We start from the raw sequence: 19254 nt of genomic DNA, 5'->3' as shown, positions 1-19254 counted from the left end.
ACACCTCACTGACATACCCGTTTGCAAGTTGTGAATGAAAAGCTTTCCAGGGTGAATAGTGGGATAACTATACCACTATATAATAATAGTGGGGTAACTATATCCCACTATATAATAGTGGGATAACAGGGAATTGGGATAACTGATAACATGATGCAAAACACCATCCTCTGCTTCTTTAGTTTCTAGACCTCCTTGGTATCAAAGATAACATATGCCAAGATTGCTTTGATTTTCTTTTCTCGTTTCTCTGACTGCAGCAGTAAAGAGGTAGGAACGCTCCTGCCAGCTTCAGTTCTGCTCTTCACAAACTACTGGGCAGCAGGAGTTGTCACTGGCTTCTCCTAGCTGCTTGGAAACCTCACGAGACCTGTGCTCAAACAGGCGCTACGGCTATCTGTAATGGAGCAATAACACCAGGAGACTGCTCCTCTCCTCATTCTGTTGGGAAACATCACTCGCTCAAAGTGAAGAGGCAAGACTTCCCATACAGAAGTGAAAAGTGACAGGACTGAACGGAAGCAAGCTACCTGAAAGTCACTTAAAGAGGGGCCTGAAATTTTGTATGTGCTTGTGGAGTAGAATTACAGATCAACCAATGTATTTACAATTAAGTTATTATTTTTGTCTTTGCATCTACCTTGTAAAACATGACAAGTTTTAAGGAACTGAAAAACTTAGCATAAAAAAATTGTATGTGATATTTCGGTGAAACTTATCCACAGAATTATAAAAAACATTCAAGAATCCCAAAACAACTTAAGCCTTTGTTTGCAAGCAGTTTGACAGGCACTGGTATCTTCTACGCAAAAACTCAAGAAGCCAAGACGTTGAACTCTTAAAGCGGGACAAAGCCATGATTCTGCCTTACACTTTGCAATTCACTCTCTCAAGGAAGTTTTCCTGACATCTCATTTTCATCTTATCTTTTATGTTGCGGTCCTTAGCCACCTGTGTATTGGGAGTTCAGAACTTCCAGCTAATGGCGAATCAAAAACTTCTACGTGACTCCTACTAGCCCTCGAGAGCACTTTGTACTGTTAATTTGTCCCTCTGCTTTAAGCACTCTCAGGTAGATAGATCCTCATTAAATTGAGGAAGTCAACAGCCAATTCACACTGGCTAAAGATAGATACGTAAAATCCCTAAACGTACGTTTACCAAATTTGGAAAGACACTAAATGAATCATCGATACCTGTAAAGAAGAGCAACAACTGTCTCCATGCAAGTACCCAAATCTATGACTAGTGTACACTTACGAGAATAAGATTAATTTTGAAAAAAATCCTCTAGAACTTTACAGAACTCTGTATCCGCTTCAGCCATATTCTCCTCTCTCTTCCAGGCACTTCTGATTTTACTGAATTCCAGGGAAGCTTCAGATGTGAGGTGTTTCTGTAAACTGCTGGTGTTGAACAGTTTATTTCTAGAGACATGCTATGCTGCTTCCATGAGATGAGGGGATATAATACTGTGCGCGTACATAGAGCATGTAAACACAATGTACGATAGCTAAAGGGCCTCAAACTCAGTAGTGTATCAAATACTTATTACAAGCGTCCTATTAACAAGACTGCTTTCACTGAAATCCAATTTATTTAGATAAAAGCATCCCCCGGTAGCACAGAACTGTAACTGCAACAGAGCCATCCCAGGACAGGAAAAGGAAAAAAAAAAAAAAATAAATCAGAAAGCCTGGAAACAAATGGAAGCGTACAAAATCGTTTTATTGCGTAGTTAAGTGAAACGAAGGGAAAGAGTAAATAAACATTACAAGCATCTGACAGCAACGCGTTCAATTTTAATATGTTAAATAAGTTTAAGTCCGTTCAAGTTTAATACATTAAGCGTGGAGGAAGGTGTTATCCGTCAGGGAAGGGTCCCGTCGCTTGTACGTCTCAGAAGTGAGACCGTGAGACCGCTTCTCCTCTCACAGGGGCCGGTCTCACAGGAGCAGCTCCAACGGCCCTGCGAGCCGGCAGCGCTGCCCCCCTTCCCCTTCCCCTTCCCCTTCCCCTTCCCCTTCCCCTTCCCCTTCCCCTTCCCCTTCCCCTTCCCCTTCCCCTTCCCCCAGGCGCCACCTGAGGGGGCGGCGGGGGGCACCTGCCCGCTGCTCGGGGCGCTGTGAGGCGGCTCCGTGCCGCCCCCCGTCACCGCGAGCCCCCCGTGAGGGGCCGTGAGGGGCCGCCCGCCGCTACCTGCGGCCGCCGCTTTCCCCCCGCCGCCGTTTAAAGGCGCTGCCGTAAAGCGCCCGTCTCCCTTAGCAACAAGGTTGGGGCCCGGCGCTAGGTGTGGGAAGGTGATGTAAAAGTACAGCCAGTGTCGTAAACCAGGTCCGGGCGGGGAGGGGGGGGGGGTGGGGGGGGGGGGAGGAGAGGAGAGGAGGGGAGGGGAGGAGGGGAGGGAGGGGGAGGGCGGGGGAGGAGGTGACTGGAGCATTTAGACACAGGCGAGAGGATCATGGCGGATGGCCCCAGGTGTAAGCGCAGGAAGCAGGCGAACCCGCGCCGCAACAACGGTCAGTCAGCCGCCGGGGCAGCGGCCCGGGAGGGTGTGTGTGTGTGTGGGGGGGGGGGACGGCGGAGCCGGGCCGGGCAAGAACAACCGGAGGGGGAAGGGGGAGAACGGGGAGAGGTCGTGGGGGAGACTTTGGGGTGCGAGAAGTAGAAAGTAATGCCCCGCCGGGAGCCGGCTGGCCCCGCACCGCCAGACCCGTTATATCCGCTACCTGCCTCCCTCCTCCGCCTAGCGGCGCCTCCCCGCGCCGCCGCCTGCCCCGGACCGTTAGGCGCTGCCTGCCCCCGCGCCGCCGGGGGGGAGCTGCTCGGGGGGGGGGGGGGGGGTCGCTTTTTTTTTTTTTTTTTAATTTTTTAGTTGTTTTTTTTTTTTTTAATAAAGGGGGGGACGCCTGCCTGCCTGCTGCCGCCGCCCGGGCTGGCCCCGGCTTCTCCGCCCCGCTGGGGGGCTGCGGGGGTGGGCGGGCGGGCGGCGAAGTTTCTTCCCTTCCCTTCCCTTCCCTTCCCCTCTCCTCTCCTCTCCTCTCCCCCCGGCTCTGTAGGTACCTGTTTGTATAATAATGGGTGGTAACGGTTTGGCCGGGGGCCCCCCTCTCTGCGTGTGTGCGACCCAGTGCTGCGGTCTATATAAGGAATTACATTTACGTTTGAGACTTAAGGGCTGCCGGGCTTCTTCTTTCTTTTCTTTTCTTTCTCTTTTTTTTTTTTTTTTTTCCTCTTTTGGGTACGTGTGTTACTTTAAGATGCCTGGTGGAGGTACACGGGGGGGGGGGGGAGCGCTCCGTACACCCACTCCGCACTTATTTTCTGGGTGGGGGGAAAAAAAAAAATAGAGAAGTAGTCGGGTGCTCGTAGCGACTCCTCGTAATACGATGTACAGCAGGAGGTTTTGTAACCTTCCTTGGCAATTTTAGGTTTTATGTGGCATTTCCTGTGCGGGGTCACAGATAGGAAGGCTCTCGCCCGCGATCCGAGACGTTTCCATACGCAGTGGACGGCCTCTGAAATATATCCGAGGCACGATTCCTGCCTCTGCTCGCTGATCCCGGCCGGTTCAGGCGTAAAGTGTTTACAAACGGTGGCCTTTCCAGGGGCTAACGAGTTGATCTGATTGCTTTGAACTTAGGAGGGCTTTCTTAATTTCGCCGTGCGCGTTTCACAGCGGGTATTGTGGTTTACACGAGGGCGTTATTAATTCCTTGTTGTAGTGTAAATATTTGTATTTAGCTCAGGATTTGGCTCCGCGAAAGGTAAGTTTGGAAAGTGCTTTTCTCTTTACCTTATTTAAAATGTTGATGATCAGAAAAAGGGGCTTTTCTTCTTGCTGACGACATGTGTGTGACATGTGAGTCTGAACCACCCAGTGTCTGTGCAGGAGCTGTAAACATGTTTACCTGAACAGGAAAGAAAATGGATTTTTCTCTTAAAGATCCAGTGATACGAATATCATACTCTTAAAACATATCAACAGATGACTGGCGAGAGAAATTCTCTGAAAACCTAGCTTTTGAAGTCGACGGGGAAAAAGGGATTCTTGATCGCTGCAGCAAATGGCAACTTGTGCAGGTAGAAAAAAAGATGGTGTTTAGTTTTCTCCTGCATGCATGTCAGCCCCCTCCTGTCTGCTGCTTTCGTTCTCAAGGGAGGGATTTATTTACCACGCTTGCTGTCAGTGTTTTTCCTTTGTGCTTAATATTAGAAAAACAGATTTGAGGCTCTTTAAGCACAAAACGTTTTGTCTGCGGCATGTATCACTCGCAGAAAACAAAAGGTGTGTAAGACAGGGTAGCGTTCCAGGTATCTTTCATCTTCATCACTTTTGGACCTCATCGTTGCACCCTTCTTATTATAAAATGCCTTTGACTCTGTATCGAGTAGTTCTGCTGTGTAAAATAGATGGCTTGTTTTAGGCTGTTTCTGGTTCCTTTTTTTTGAGGAATTAAAACCAACTTCAGTCATTGTGCAGTGAAGCATCAGGATCGGTTAGATAATAGATTCTGGATAATAGAGATTTCTCAGCAGTGGGTTTTTGTTTGACTTGCAAATGTTTACTAAAGAAAATGGCTAGACAAATGTTAACCCTTTAACCTTTAAAATAGGTGTGAGACTTATTTTTCTTCTAGATCTCTAAATGCACTTTGCTCTCATGGATTAGTATCTTCCGTTAATCCAAGATCAGCGTACAGGAGATGCTTCAGCAACTGCCTTGTTTGTAGTGTACACTAAATCAGTTTTGTACTGTTCTAGTTGCCTCATTTATTCCCCGTACACACAGAGGGGGAGATTAGAGGGAGATGGCACTCGATATCCAGTGTGCCAGTTAACAATGCTGGGCTGTGGCATTAAGTTATTGTACTGTAAACTTTCCCTCTGTTTATCTGTTGATAAGCTTAGCACAGCTATTCTTGTACTGTAAACTTTTTTTTTTTTTGTGTCCCTGTGTTTGAGAGCCAGAACTTATGGCTGCCATCCTGATGCATTAACTGGAGCTGGGAAGACAGTCTTACCTCCTTAACCGGAGAGCTGTCCCTTTTCTGCCTTCTTTATTGGCCACTACAGGAGATCAGCAAACGAGCCGATTGGTGCTACCATTAGAGCCTTCTCTAACAAGAAAATCTGGCACTTCTCATACCTGAAGAAAACTGTTCTGCATCGTTGTCCTTACTTCTGGCCAGTACACGAAAACCTCCACTGCACCGAAGCAGTTAGCAAAGTGTTAAGACGACAGCACCAAGCTGATAAAGCAGGAACACAGTGCTGGTTGGGAGTCTCTCTTCCTATCTACCTTCTCCCTTCTGCTATCAAAAAATGACAGAGAAAGGGGGAGGAGAAAAGAGGGACGTGATTTTGCCAGTCATCTGCACTGTCACGCTCTGCTAATACTGTGCAAACTTAATAAATTCAGTCTCAGCAAAAGTTTTTTTTTATTCTATTATGAATTGGCTGGCAGGATCAGGTTAGTTGCTTTCTCAGCATTTCTCGTATGTGTTATGATTATCTTAATTCTTATTAAAAAGCAAAACTAAAAGTAAGACATCTTGTTCTTCAGCAATACCGGGACAAGTAAAATGAGCAAAATGTTTATAGAGTTCCCTGGCTTAAAAAAGATGTTATCAACTGTTCATATTTATGTTCTGAAACTGTTGTAAATATACCTTCAGTTCTTTTTACCATTGAAAATACATATGAAGGAGAATGTATGAAATAGTAATTTCTGCATGCTGTCAGATAGGAGAGGAGAAGGTATGAGGCAGGCTTCCCCCCCCTTGTTAACAGTAAGTCACTAAAAGGTTACGTAGGTTGACCTGTGAGAGTGCTATTTCAGTTGCTCTACACGTGAGTTTTTCCTCTTTTACTTTTTATTTTTATTACATAATCATTTCATACGTAGTGTCGTTACGAAGCTACGGCCTGTAAGAAGAACCCAAGTGCCTTGGAATCGGCCAGAAGTACGGCGTGTCTCTGAGAGCTCCGAGGTGTTAACTACTGGCAGGATGTCAGGTGTTAGCGGCGCTGGGGATACAGCATTCCTTGTCCTGCCTTTCCTCTCGTGCCCCCCTCCCTTTCTTTTTCGCTAGGTATCGTGCTTTCACTCCAGCATTAATTTAAATTTGCATTTTGGGAATTGAGGAATGTAGCCCAAGTTAAAATTCCAGGCACAGTGAACAGGTCTACATGGACAACTGAATTAGCTGTTTGAATCTTTTCTCGTAGAAGGAAATCTTTTCTCGTAGAAGCCAGTAATGCTTCTGTTTTAATTTTTAGCTACTGAAATGTGATGAGAATACTTTTTAAAGTGTTGTAATCTTTATTTTTCTCTCAGTAATTGGTGCATGTTATTTTAATGGTTGTGAAGCAGTGTTTGAAGGCAGTTAGTTACCTGAAGCAGGATTTTTTAAGGTGGTTACCTACCTGAAACAGTTTTCCTTGCTTTCAGGACTATCGTAAATATGCTGCTGAAACAGCAGGTGAAAAGCAGTAGGTAGGTGGGACGTTCACTCGGGACACGGCCTTACGAATTGTAGATCATTCAGATTAGGTTTTTTAGTTAAGTCTGGTGCTCTGACTCTGTGAATTCAGCTGCAGCGTTCTGTTGACAGCTTCCTGTTGTATCAGATATTCCTCCCCACCGAGCCTTTCTGCTGCCTTCTCTGGGCCTTACAACGGGTCCCGCTAATATCAGCGTTACCGAGCTGCGTGCCTGGGCCCTGGCTCTGTAACCGAACTCCTGCCTTGGTGGTGCGGGGGGAAACGAGCCCTACAGCCAGCTACGTCTCCTTCCCAGCTGCGGGCGAGGTGGTTTTGGTGTCCTGTGACTTATTCTTGTGGAAGTCTTGCAGTGTGGGGGAGAGGAGGGGAGAGGCTGGAGTAATCTAAAGGGAAAATATCTGCGCAGTGCCTCTCCTCCTGTGGCAACATCTGTTTTAATAGGGTTTAAAATGCCAGTGAGGGATGGCAGACATTTCTAACGTGCGTGGAACTGTATCACTATGTTAAAGAAATAAAGCCTGGTTTTGTGAAGTTTGGGTTGTGTTTTTTTTGTTTTGTTTTTTTAACTGACTTTTTTTTGAGCAAGTGCCCTGTAGGGCAGGGAAGCTGCTAGAACTGCAGGATCTAGCCACATGGCACTTACGGATCTCTATTTCTAACCTCAGTCGTGATTTACCAAAAATATAAGATCACTGCTTTCAACTCATTAGCTGTTTATGGTTACTTCGAAAACTCTAGCGAATTGATATTGCAAGCCGATGAGCACGTGGTGTGCTTTGGTGACTGCAAATCCAGGACGTTTTTCAGTTTTCAAAATGCGGTTCGAAATGAACTCGAAGTGCCTAATATCAAATTCCTGAAGCTCTGCTCCTACTTACCTATGTTTTCCAAAAGGGCTTACCAGGTAGGATCCTCGCAGTTATGGGCGAGCAAGCAGGACCCAGCTTGCAGCAATGGTCTCAAACTTTGGTGCTTGGTTCTGGCAGCTATACGAGGCCTGTTATTTTTGAGGCCTAAATTCTCAAGTGACTTACCCAAGGTCACACAGGAAGTCTATAGCAAGACTGAATCTCAGCCCATTTTTTTAATCCTTGGGACTACCCTTGCATTTGGCTTGATCTGGAGCCTTAAAGAGAGAGAACAGATTTATCATTTAGCAGTTACTATGCCTTTCAGTTAAAGTATCTAAACTTTTTCGTGTTTATTGTGTTGAAAAACGTACTTTCAGCAAACAGGGCAATATGCGAAGCTCAGTTTTCTCTTGAGTCATTTCTAAGTGGCAATAAGATAGTATCTGCAGTGCTGGTGCTTCCTGTCTGGAGCCAATGTTGATATAATGATGAGTTAGAGAACTAGAATTGGTATTTTTGAACATTTTGGTAATCTTTTCTGATCTTACAGTGTAAGTACTATGATGTGCAGGTAGTCAAATTTAAAACAGAGAATTGACTTAGGACCTATGCTGTTAAAACTGGAATCCCTACTCTGATGCGTAGGGTGTTTCTGTGGGGTTAACATCTGGGCAGACACAACTTGTTCAGACGCTGGTTTTGTTGGGACAGTAATGCCTCAGGAGAGTCTCAGCATAGGGCTGGTATTTCTAACATTTGAAAACGACTGCTAGGCAAATAAAAAAAAAAAAAAAAAGCATAACTCCTCCTTAAAACAAAAATTCCCCCAAAGTGTGTAAATAAATGTCAGGCTTCGAAAGCCTGCTCGAGCAAACACATGCCAAGGCCGAGCCCCAGCACTGCTGCTGGGGGCGCGGGGGCTGCTGCCCTGGCAGAGGACATGGCAAGGGAGGAGCTGGAGGTGAGGGGCAGCTGTGGGATGGGGGCCCTCTTGCCAGCGTGCACTTAACAGCTGTGGGATGCTGCCGTAGATGAGTTGTGATGGGGACCTTTTCTCGTGTAGGGAAAAGAAGAAAAAGCAACCTGCAGAGCAGTGGCATACTTGTGGGTCAGGGATGCATGGGCGAGAGAAGGTGGAACAGGAGGGGTGGTGGTCTTGTTCTTGGTGAAGGTCTGACAGACCGTGGTGGCCTTTGGGGCAGAGGTGAGCATGGGTCTGGTCCCCTTTGGCTGAACGAGAAAATAGCTTGGCCCTCAGTTGGCTAGGTGATGGCTTGAAACTGTGAAATTCTTGGGGATTTGTATGCTGGTGGTTTTGTACGTGTGTTTTCTGTGCCTCCCGCTCCGATGTTGCACAAGTATTTCTCATTGGTCTCGATTTGCTTTTCTGGCTGTCTTGTGTCTGGTGTCTTATTTTTAAGTTATTGGAAAGAATAACAGAAGTTTGATATTTAAAAGCTGTTCACAGTTGTAGCTTTTAATCTTTGCTTGCCCTCTTCTTTTAAAGAATGGGATTATTTTAAGCTTTCCTCTTGTGATGAGCCTTAGTTTATTTATTTAGTAATCTATTTGGCCCTTTCTTGTGTAGATCAGAAGAATTCCTGTGTGACAGTTGAGGGGAATGGAAAGCCCACTCCAGAAGAATGAGACTTATAAAATACTGACTGCTGTTAAACACAGCATAGCTTTATAGATCTATTTCAGTACTCCTGAGAAAAATACTATCCCCCTCACCACCATGTAAGCACCTTTCAGGTAGTAAAAATAAACGTACAAAGTCTTCTCTTCCAGTAACCGTGCCTGTACGTCCGATTCCTTGTGCGAATGTCTTACATGACAGCTTACCTTCACATCCCGCGAGGGTAGGTGGTAGAGCAGAAAGAAGAAACTTGTTGAGGGTGAGTCTTTGCATATGGAGCAGCTGGGCGGTGTTCGGATGTCTCAGTTGGCTAGTGCTAGCCATGTTAACCAGCCTCCTTTAGGCTTGTGTGCTTGTCCCCCCTGGGAACCCTGAACAGGGAAGAAAGGAGGCCTTTCTTTTCCACTTTCCCTCTCCTTGTGCTTGTTTCTGATGCCGTTAAGGGAATGTGATGGTATCTTTTATTTTAACACGTTTTTTCAGAGCAACAGAAGTTAACTAAAAATATGCTTTCTCATCCTCGAGAAGTCAATACTGTTTGAAAGCAGCCTGCTTCAGCTCGCTCCTTTTTCAGCTGTCATTCCCAGCTGTCACAATCTCCTTGATGGGAGGACTTTACCCTGTTGTTGCAAAGCAGTCTGGTTAACAACTGCTGTCACCCAAAGGTTAAAACCTGAAAACTGGTATCCTTTGTCACTTCCCTTACAAACGTTTGCTTTCTGTTTGGTAGCATCTCCCTTGTTCCTTGGCCTTCAATATGTTCCATCTATCCTATTTTTGGAGAACTGTGTAAAGCAAGTGAACACATGTGATGATGAATGTGTTCTTCTTGGTCTGTTAGGGGGCTCAATTAGGGGGGAGAGAAGTTTTTTTTTTTTTTTTTTAATAAAACAATTCTGTGCTGAGATTACACTCCATCCTATCCAGTTATGGTCTCTAAGCATGATTAGCAAACTTTGAGGAGAAGCACTCATGAAACTACTTCTTTAAGCACTAAGGAACCCATATGATTTTGCTAGGAGAGAGTGGCATGAAGTGTGTCAGGAAAATAAATAACTCTCTCGTTACTGCTTAAATACACCTTTCTAGTATGTTTTTTCTTTGGGAGAGATGAAGGGGGGAGTAAATACAGATATTCTGTCTTCCTCCATGCTTTTCTGTGTGTGTGCGGTTTTTGTTGTTGTTTCTCATGAGTCAAGTATTAGAGCTACATTGGAGGAGCTGGCAAGAGCACCAGAGGCAAATGGATTATAAAGCTGGCCTTGCACCATGCTCCTGAGAGGGACTTTCATGGACAGTGCTTGGAAAAAGGGGGTTGAATATCTGATGTGATAGAGTATTTTTTGCCTATGATCCAGCGTGCCTGGCCTTGCTAGGATCAAATGCTACTTGGGCAAGTGATGCTAGATAGTACCTTCAGTTATAGTGATATGAAATGTTTTCATTATTTCAGCTAATGTTCATTTCCGAATTCTGTCTGACAGACGACTGACAGATACTGAGGGCAATTTTCTGTTTTGTAGAGACATCTGTCCACCGAGGATATATGGGAGAAGGCAAAATGAAATTACAAAACATCACAAATGTGGCATGATTGAAAAAGGCCTGGGGAAATCTATTCCGTCTGAAAAAAGTGCGAACTAAAGAACAGAAAATCATACCTTAATTACAGGGCTTGGGTTGCTTTTTCTTAAACTGGTGGGTTTGACCTAAAGGTTGGGTTTTCCTGTTTGCTCTTTTAACAACTCCTCCCACCAATATCTAACACTTAATTTTTTCCTTAATGTCCAAAAACATAAGGGAGATGAGTTGTCCATTTTTCCTAAATAACACTTGTATTTAAACAGTTTTTCCTTGATACTTTGAGGACATTCTGCCTTATGTCCTTTTGGGTATACATCAGATTTTCCTTCTTCCCACTTTTTGTTCTGCTTTATTCTTTCTCTTAAGTTCCTGTATAATATGTAGGGTGAAGCATGTCAAGTTCTGGACTGGAAAAGGAGATCTCATTCAGAATCCGTAGCCTATTTAGTCTTTCATCCGATTTTGCATGTCTTCCCATAGATTTTTCCTGTGTTCCTAGTGTTTACCAAATAGCTGTATTGGGAATTCAAGCAAAACAGAACTAGTCACATACTACTGGATTCATTCTTATATTATTGTTCACAGGAAGGACCTAGGTACAGTTGGCCCTGCAAAGAGCGTGAGGTGGTGAACGAGGACTTTGAAGCAGAGTTGGCGTTGTAATGACTGGCTTCCTTCCCTGCTGCTGTCCCTTCCCCTTCCTTGCAAAGCGTTTTCATTTGAAAAGCTAAGGTGTGGTCATCAGGCATATCTGTTTTCAACTTCCAGTAATTTTTAGCTCACTGCAGAGCTACACCATAATTACATATGCAAATGCAGTATTTTTTTTTTCCCCTCTCACCTTGAACATGTGGGAGAGAAAGATAAGGTTGCAGAGTACCACCAGGGATGGTGCTGCCGCAGAAGTGGAGAAGTTCTTCCCTGGGACTTGTACCACAGGGGGAGTTCACAGCTTCTATGCTTCAAAGGCAACAAAAAAAACATGTTCTTGCCAAACTTAAACTTTAGGTGAGAGCCTTCTGAATGACTTGCTCTAATACATTTTGATACGTTCTAGCTGTTCTGGGTGCTGAGAGTAAATTTGTTTGCAATAGGAATTAATTTCATAGATGTATATTATACCCAATAACTTAATTTTTTGATGATTAATCTATTGAATGCTCCCTGTGGTAGTGCAGGATAAACTTAGTAATGGTACTATAATGCACACAGACTAATTCTGTGGAAAAGACAGTTCTGACAAGTTTTTCTCTTCATAAGACTTACTTTTGCAGATTTTAAAGTTGTCCGACATACTGTAATCCTAAAACTCTTAACTGTATTTACAACGAATACTAGAAGTAACCTGGAATCAAAATGCTGGGTAGCTGTTTCTGCCTCAAAGTGGAATAAAAGAAACAAGAAGCAACATTGAATTGGTACTTGTAGCACGGGAAAACAAGAATCGTTCCCCTGACATAATGCAGTATAACATGCCATAGTTCTCCACACTTCACCATGTGAGATAAAGCACGCCTTCGGTGACCAGCCCGTGTGGCTGGGGAGGGACTTCTGGGAAGGATGAACCAGACTGGTACCTGAGCGTGTGAGTGACTAAAACTAGTGGTAGACTTTCTGTTTCTGTGAGCTAAGCCAGTTCATGCAAAAATGAGAATTTTAGCTTTCAAATTGCAAAGGGTATGAGTAGACCTAGATGAATAAACCTCTATTGTGTGTCATGATTTTTATGGTCCTGACAGAGAATTCTTACAAGGTTTGCACACTGCCTGTAGATCTGATGCTCAAAAAAATGTTTCTTTTACTAGTATTATATTTGACTCTGCTGAGAGACATCCCTTCAGAAAGGTAAAGAGTAACAATTCTATCAAATGTGGGCATTTTCTTTATTTTGGTATGCAGTTACAAGCCTTATCTATTTACTTTACTCCAACTTAAAAAAACAAAACGCACAAACCCACAAAAACCTCCTTGTTTGCAGTATGATATGCAAATCACTTCACTACGTTTGTTCTTGCATATTATGTAAAAATATTTTGGGATATAGGGAAACTTGCTATTTTTTAAAAAATAAGTCTGAGTTATTTTTCAAGTAGGTAAGAAAATAGAAATGCTAGAATTGAAAACTTGCCAAATGTCTTGTTCTAGTAATTTATTGTTGCTTATCACACAATATTAGGGATTGGAGAGGACCTTGAAAGATCATCTAGTCCAATCCCCCTGCCAGAGCAGGAACACCTAAATCATGTCACACAGGACATATTTATATTATATTTAGCTTGTATTTAGGCTTATCTTTAGCCCTTATTTAATCTTTCTAATTATAACCAATATTTGTAAGCATTTCGAAGTTGTTGTACAGCAAATCACAAGAATAGAAAGAGATTTGACTTTTCAAGTTAAGATGTGCCCTCACCATTAAGGCCTTCCAAGTTTGTGCCTTAATGCATCTTAAGAGGAATTTTACTTAGGCTTTTTTTAATTTCTACCCAGCCCATCAACCTCTAAAGAACTTGTATGCCTTTATTTGACCGCAGAAGCAGTCAAATGTCTTCTCGTTGGTCCTTGGGTCTACTGTTGAAATATTTTGTAGCCGAAGTGTGTGCGCGTGTGCACAGCCGTGTGTGCTGTTCCCCTGCCTTTCCTTTTGTCTGTGGAGCTCCTGGCTGACAGCAGATTAGCCATCTGAATGTGGGCAGCACAGAGTAATAGGCTGCACAGAATGCCCGAGGCTTCTCGCATACAATAAAATGACTCCATTAGAAAGCAAAAAATGACAAGCCTGCCATGGAGGGCATCTGTGCTGGGGAGCTGGAGAGAATAGCCTTTGGTTTATGATCATGTTAATGGGTGTAAAATAAACTTAATTTTTTTCAACTGTCAAAAGTATTCCTAGGTGCTCTGCAGACTAGCGCTGAAGATCCTTCTAGTGGGAAAATACCACGAGCTAACTGCCTGATGTGCTTACTGCTCCTGCCTGGTATATACACGTGGGGGAAGGAAGGGAGTAATAGCGTGACAGCTTGGTTTCATTTTCACTGTGCAGGTGTCTCTTTTCTCCCTTCTTGTTAATCTTTTTTTCTAGTGTTTTGATTAGTTGCAGGATTAGATAATCTACCTTGCAGAAGTGTGCTGGGTTTAAGTCTTCTGGAAGATGTGCTAATACAGACTTGAAGGAAACTGGGCCAGAAATATGGCTGGCTGAGACAGAGGGAATCCAGATGCTGGAGGAGGATTTAAAATACAAAGCTGTAGTAATCTGGATAGAGCAGAGGTACAAGTCTGTGTGCAGAGCACAGTAGCAGGAAAAATAGGTAGGAATCCTGTCAAGATTTTGACAGCTACACTTATCTGCTATAAGAATCTGGTGTTTAAGAAAGCTGTTTTTTCTACAGTTTACTGTTTGCATAAGCAGCAGCGGCTGCTGTTGCCCTCCTAAACTCCAATTACAGTTTTCAAGACTTCCTGGATTTTGTGGCATGCAAGCTCCTAAAAGGTGCTCTACAAAAAAGCGCACTGCTTTCATTTATCCTAAACGGAGGATCTTCCTTGATGGCTCAGGAAATGAGGACAACTTCTGGTGAACACGGACTTGCAAACTAACACAAAAATAATTCGGCATATAGATTATGGAGGAAATGTCCAAACAGGCAAAGCTTGTCCTAAAATGCTTAAGTTTTAAGAAATCTCTTGACTGACATTTGTTTTAGTCTGTCTTGCTTGTTGGAGTCTTCTTAGTATATCCCTGTAGATACAACTGGTACCGACTCTGGAAGTCTACACTTTAGCAACAAAATGTACAAATTGTACAGAATTGTATACAATTGTAATAAATTGTACTTATAATAAATGGGAGTACTATTGGAATAACCGTTGTGTTACTTTGTGTGTTCTGCCAGGTCTTGTTGTGGCTGTTCTGGACATGTGGCTGTGTGCTATGTGGGCTGCGTCCCTTGGAAAAACTCCTCTTTTTCTGCACTTTGCTTTTCATACCAGCTCTTCTCCAGCCACTTCAATTAATTTTCTTTAAGGGGTTCCCGTTTTAATGGAGAGGAAGGGACACAAACAACTTTAATAAAGTGCTTAAACCACCCCCCCTCCAAAAAAAGGAACAAATGAGGGTGAATTTTAGATTATTCTATAGAGCTACACAGTTACTCCTCCCTTCACAGCAGTATTAATTCACATAAAATGCATTTTGATTTCACAGTTCAGAACTGTTCCTGTGATCACATGAGCTTTTTATGGCACTGTAAACTTCAGCTGCTTATGGAGGAAGCTGGTATTAAAACAAGAGGTTGGTTAACAGTCTCTAAGAGTGGATGGTCTGTAGATGGAGACAACTAAAGTACTTTCCAGGCCAGTTTAATACGAGAGGATATGTGGGGTTTTTCTCCTCACCCTTCCCTGTGCTCCTGTGACTGCTGAGGTGTGCTGTGGGAAGTATCTGTTCTTGAGTCACCGGTGGTCAGGGAGGCAGTCGCTGGTAGGTGATCTGAAGGCACTGGGGTAAAAGTACGGGATACAGGGGAAGGAGGTAACTACGTATTGAACAAGTCCTCCAGCATCTCTAATTTAACTGGCACTGCTGAAAGCAGTGTGTTGTGAACAAATGCAACTTTCCTAAGCTGCGTTAATGAATATGAATAGAAATTCCAGAACCGTTCTCTTCTCTTTTGACTTTTATGATCACACACGTCCTGCTGAGAGAGGGCTTGCTGCATTGGGCTGACCTGGCCTAGCAGAGCTGTAACGCTGAGCTGCGGCTGGTTTTTAGGACAGATTTTGGAAAGTTACAGAGTACTGAAGACAAAGAACCGTAAAGCAGATGAAAGCTCAACTTCACTTAGCCAGAGGGAGAAGTAGGAAATATGATTCTTGTTGTCTTAAAGGTATTTAGGTTATAGAGAAAGAAGAGTTCTTCCACTGGCAGATAGTGTTACTCTACTCCTCTTGGTATTTAGGCTGCAGTAGTGGAGTAGCTGGTTAAAATGCTGGCGATGAGAAGTTTGCAGGTATGAAAGGATCTGTTGAATAAACTTCTCTGTGCTGAATTATTCAAAGCGTTCATAAAAAGTCTTGTGATGGGGTATACCTTGTGCAGTAAGTGATACGGTGTGTCAGTCCGGCTGGCCAAGCCGTGGGCCATTCCCAAATGTTCCTTGTAGACATTCACTGCAGATAAATTTGGGAAGTTTATCTGGACCTGATAGCTTCAAAACTGCCATTTAGTTGGTTAGTGTGGATAAGGTTCTGTATTTAAATGTAAAATATAGTCCTAGTGCACACTGCATCTTTCCACTTCTCAATCTTTTCCTTTTTTAAGCATTCTCCCTGTTACAGACCCTCATAGCTTGCTGCTCTGTATTCCACATCTGAATGTGAAATCCTGATGGCCAGCCCTTGCCTTCAGCTTTGACAAATGCACCGCTGTTAACGTGCGGAAGCTGAGGTTTTATGATGTGCTGTTGGTCCCTAGTTCAGTCTAGAACCACGTAATTACCTCTGCTTGATTTGTCTGCTGTTATCTGTAGGTAGAGTGCTTAAAGGCGTCTCTGCAGTAGTGAACTGCTACATGAAGAAGATGGAGGGGAGGGGGGGCAATTTCCTCATGCCTCCCTCCCCAAAACCATACACTAGTTCCAGGCCTACTTTACAAACTGGATGGATGCAAGTTTCTTGTGTCAAGAATAAGTCTAACCTGAAATCTTCTCGTCTAACCTAAAATCTTGCCCGCTACAAATACAAATGCCGCTTCTAGGGAGGTGTTTGGCAAATAATAAAGACTTGTGGTCTCCTTGAGAAATATCTTTATTTACTGCAGAAGTACTTTTTTTCTTAAGTTGACACTGAGACATGGGACAATAGTGCCGTGTACAAGGAGACGAAAGTGAACCATTTAAAAAACAGCAGAAAAAGACCCGTTAGTAGAACTAATATCGTCTAAATTGCATTAATAACTGCAAGTGCTAACTGCACTTTGTGCAAAAGACTGACTGATGCTCAAGAACTTCAGCAGAAGAGATGATGAGGTGTTATTGTGGCTTAACAGTGGTCTCCTGAAGATTTTCAGACAAATGTCCTGGTCAAGCTATCATTTCCATTCCTTGTGGATAGCTGGCTGTATGGCAGGTGTCATTGTTAGTTGTGTGGACCGTAGCTGGCATAGATCAGTTTCTGTTAGGTTCCAGATGTTCTGTGCCACTCTGATAACAACTGAAGACTAAAATACTGGTTTTAGTTTCCCATGTTCTGTAGAAATGAGAGTCTTAGGGACTGGTTTTTCACTTTGAGAAAGAAAATATGTCTTCTAGTAGGCTTATTCTTTCTTACCTCCACTGTACCGGGGCACCTAAAAACCCAGCTTACTTGTCACTTTCAGTATTGATATTTATGTTATTCAGAGGTACTACTTAAACTTTCTCATGGTCTAATTACTCAAGTCCTAATGCCTGTGAGATAAGTGTGCTGCAGTGGTACCAAAGTAAAAACATGACTGCAAAAAAAACAACTTAAATTAAAAATATATTTCATCAAAAATGATGAAAATAAATTGATGAAAATTGATGAATTGATGAAAATAAATTTCATCAATGAGCTGTTTTCCTAGGCAGCTAGTAAAGGGTAGGGGGGAACATCACGAGTCTCTCCCTGTTCGTAGGTTTAAAACAGGGTTCTAGTAAAGATGGAGGAAAAATCGTCACTAACACTGGCTGGAGCATAATGAAACTTCTTGGCTGGTTCATCTTCTGTTGAATGCTTGTTCACATGTCATCAATTTGATTACGAAAAGAGTTACTGTTATGCCTTTCTATGGCTTTCCATACATTTGTGTTTCTGGCTCCAAATCATCTATTTAAAACAGTGTTTTCAGAAAACCAGGTCCCCTTCAGCTGCAGTTGAGCTAGATGTTCAGGTGCAAGTGTCTACAGCCTGTTCCAGCGCTGTTAGGCTTGTGTTACACCCACGGATGCACTTTGTAGCTTTCTTTCAAACTGGAGTACTGGGTTCTCTTCAGACTCGGACTGAGAAATGAATCTGATTCCTGAAAGGTTTTGTGCTTTGGTTGAGATACTGATTAGATTTTTGTCATCTGACTGAGATGCTGTTTGTTTCCATCTTTTCTGTGTGTCGTAGGGCCTATTTGAATCCCCGCGACTCCAATTTTGTGGGATTTCTTTTCCGTGAGTAGGAAGAAGATTCTCTTGGATGCGCTTCAGAGGAAAATGTTAAAAAGCCTCATGTTTATCCTAAAACAGAGTAGTACTTATGAGAAGCTAAAGGCGTCAGTACAACGTTGCTCTCCCTCCTAGGTGGGGTAGTGAACTCAGCTATCTCATCCAGCTGACCAGGGACCTCAAGGAACGAGTTATCCACATCTGTCTCTCCGGCAGCTGTGAGTTCTGGTAACCGAAGTCATGCTCTGTGTTGTTCTGCCAGGAAGATGCTTCCTGTTAATGAGGCCCCGCTGGGTTTTGCCAGGAGACGGTCCTCTCTGAAGCTGAGGTGGCTGCTGCCAGACTCGGTGAGAAACATGAGACTTGAGGCTTGGTTCAGTTGTCTCAGCATTTGGTTGTGTCTTTTTAAGCAGTGGAGGGAATCCAAATGCGTGTCACCGAGAGCTGCTGCTCGAAAAGCACGCACCTTCCTTTCTCGTACCTGTGACGTGGCGCACCTGCGTCATGGAGATCTGTCGGAGATCCGAAGACATCTTGGATGGTTGCTTTAGCAACTTTCTATGCTTCTCTTTAGTATATCTGTGGGAGCAAAGTATTTATTGGAAAGTTACAGCTATGCAAAAATTCCGTGAATTGTGAAATAACGTGATGGGAATTTACCTGGCTACAGACTTAACTTATCCTTAATTTTTTTTTTCCCCATGATGGATTGACAGAATGTTTTGGGATATGTAGACCTACAGTATATTTTCATTCCCTTTCTTTCCCTCTCCTCTACTCCCAAGCAAGACTATTTCGGGGCGAGGGGTGCAGGGGAGGGGGTGGGGAAGGGAGGAAGCCGAATGAACAATGTTTTTCAGCTTAAATAAGGCTTATGAACGTCTCTGCTGTAACAGGTAGTTTAGGTTTCTTGAAATAATTCACGTAGTCTGTAAAACCTACAGGAATTCTACAGTGTACTTCAGTGAAAACTGTCTGTGTCTTGTAGTCACAAACTCTTCAGCAAAGGCTGAAATGTAATCCACAGCAGACCAGTCCATCTTCAGAATTTTTTAGATCCATTCATTGCATGTCTTTAGCTTTCCTTTTGATTTTTAAGGGTGTTTGGGAAAACCGCACAGCCAGAAGCATCCTGATATTACTGCATTGGATGCTATTGGTGATGTCTAATCAATACCTGCGTTGCTATTTTGTATTAAATCTTACTCCTCTGTATCTTACATGTTCTTAAACCACCTTGCAGCCATCGTACCCTGCTACACAACTCAGAATGTTCTCAAACTAGTTAGCCACTGCACCAAGATGATGAATCTGTTCACTTCCACAGCATGATAAAATAGGAAGGATTTCCATAATGTCCTGAACATGATCTGGCAGTCATTAGAAAAGTAATGTGCTTTGTTCCCACTGGGGGACAAAAGAGATTTGGAGAGATGTGAGCCTTGTCTTGATTTATGGGGTCTGTGTCGTCATCCTAGTGGTCTCCCTTTAGGACGGA

At 43.4% G+C, this 19254-nt stretch overlaps 1 protein-coding gene across 4 annotated transcripts in view; it reads left to right on the top strand.

The window, feature by feature from the left end:
- The first annotated feature begins 2389 nt into the window (after positions 1 to 2389).
- ZEB1 (zinc finger E-box binding homeobox 1) overlaps positions 2390 to 19254 on the top strand; it is a 129107-nt gene continuing 112242 nt past the window's right edge. Inside the window, exons 1-2 of one of the 4 annotated variants that reach the window (XM_035545181.1) lie at positions 3503 to 3767; positions 3989 to 4083. In XM_035545181.1, the coding sequence (XP_035401074.1) occupies positions 4068 to 4083 (16 nt within the window). In that variant the 5' untranslated portion in view covers positions 3503 to 3767; positions 3989 to 4067. Of the gene's footprint in view, positions 2520 to 3502; positions 3768 to 3988; positions 4084 to 19254 lie in introns of those variants that run through there. The other 3 variants (XM_035545180.1, XM_035545185.2, XM_035545186.1) reach the window with 3 other exon arrangements.

The sequence above is a fragment of the Cygnus atratus genome, chromosome 2, assembly GCF_013377495.2.
Source record: "Cygnus atratus isolate AKBS03 ecotype Queensland, Australia chromosome 2, CAtr_DNAZoo_HiC_assembly, whole genome shotgun sequence".
Taxonomy (NCBI): Eukaryota; Metazoa; Chordata; class Aves; order Anseriformes; family Anatidae; genus Cygnus; species Cygnus atratus.
The sequence above is the reverse complement of the archived record's forward strand: the minus strand, read 5'-3'. Positions and strand labels throughout refer to the sequence as shown.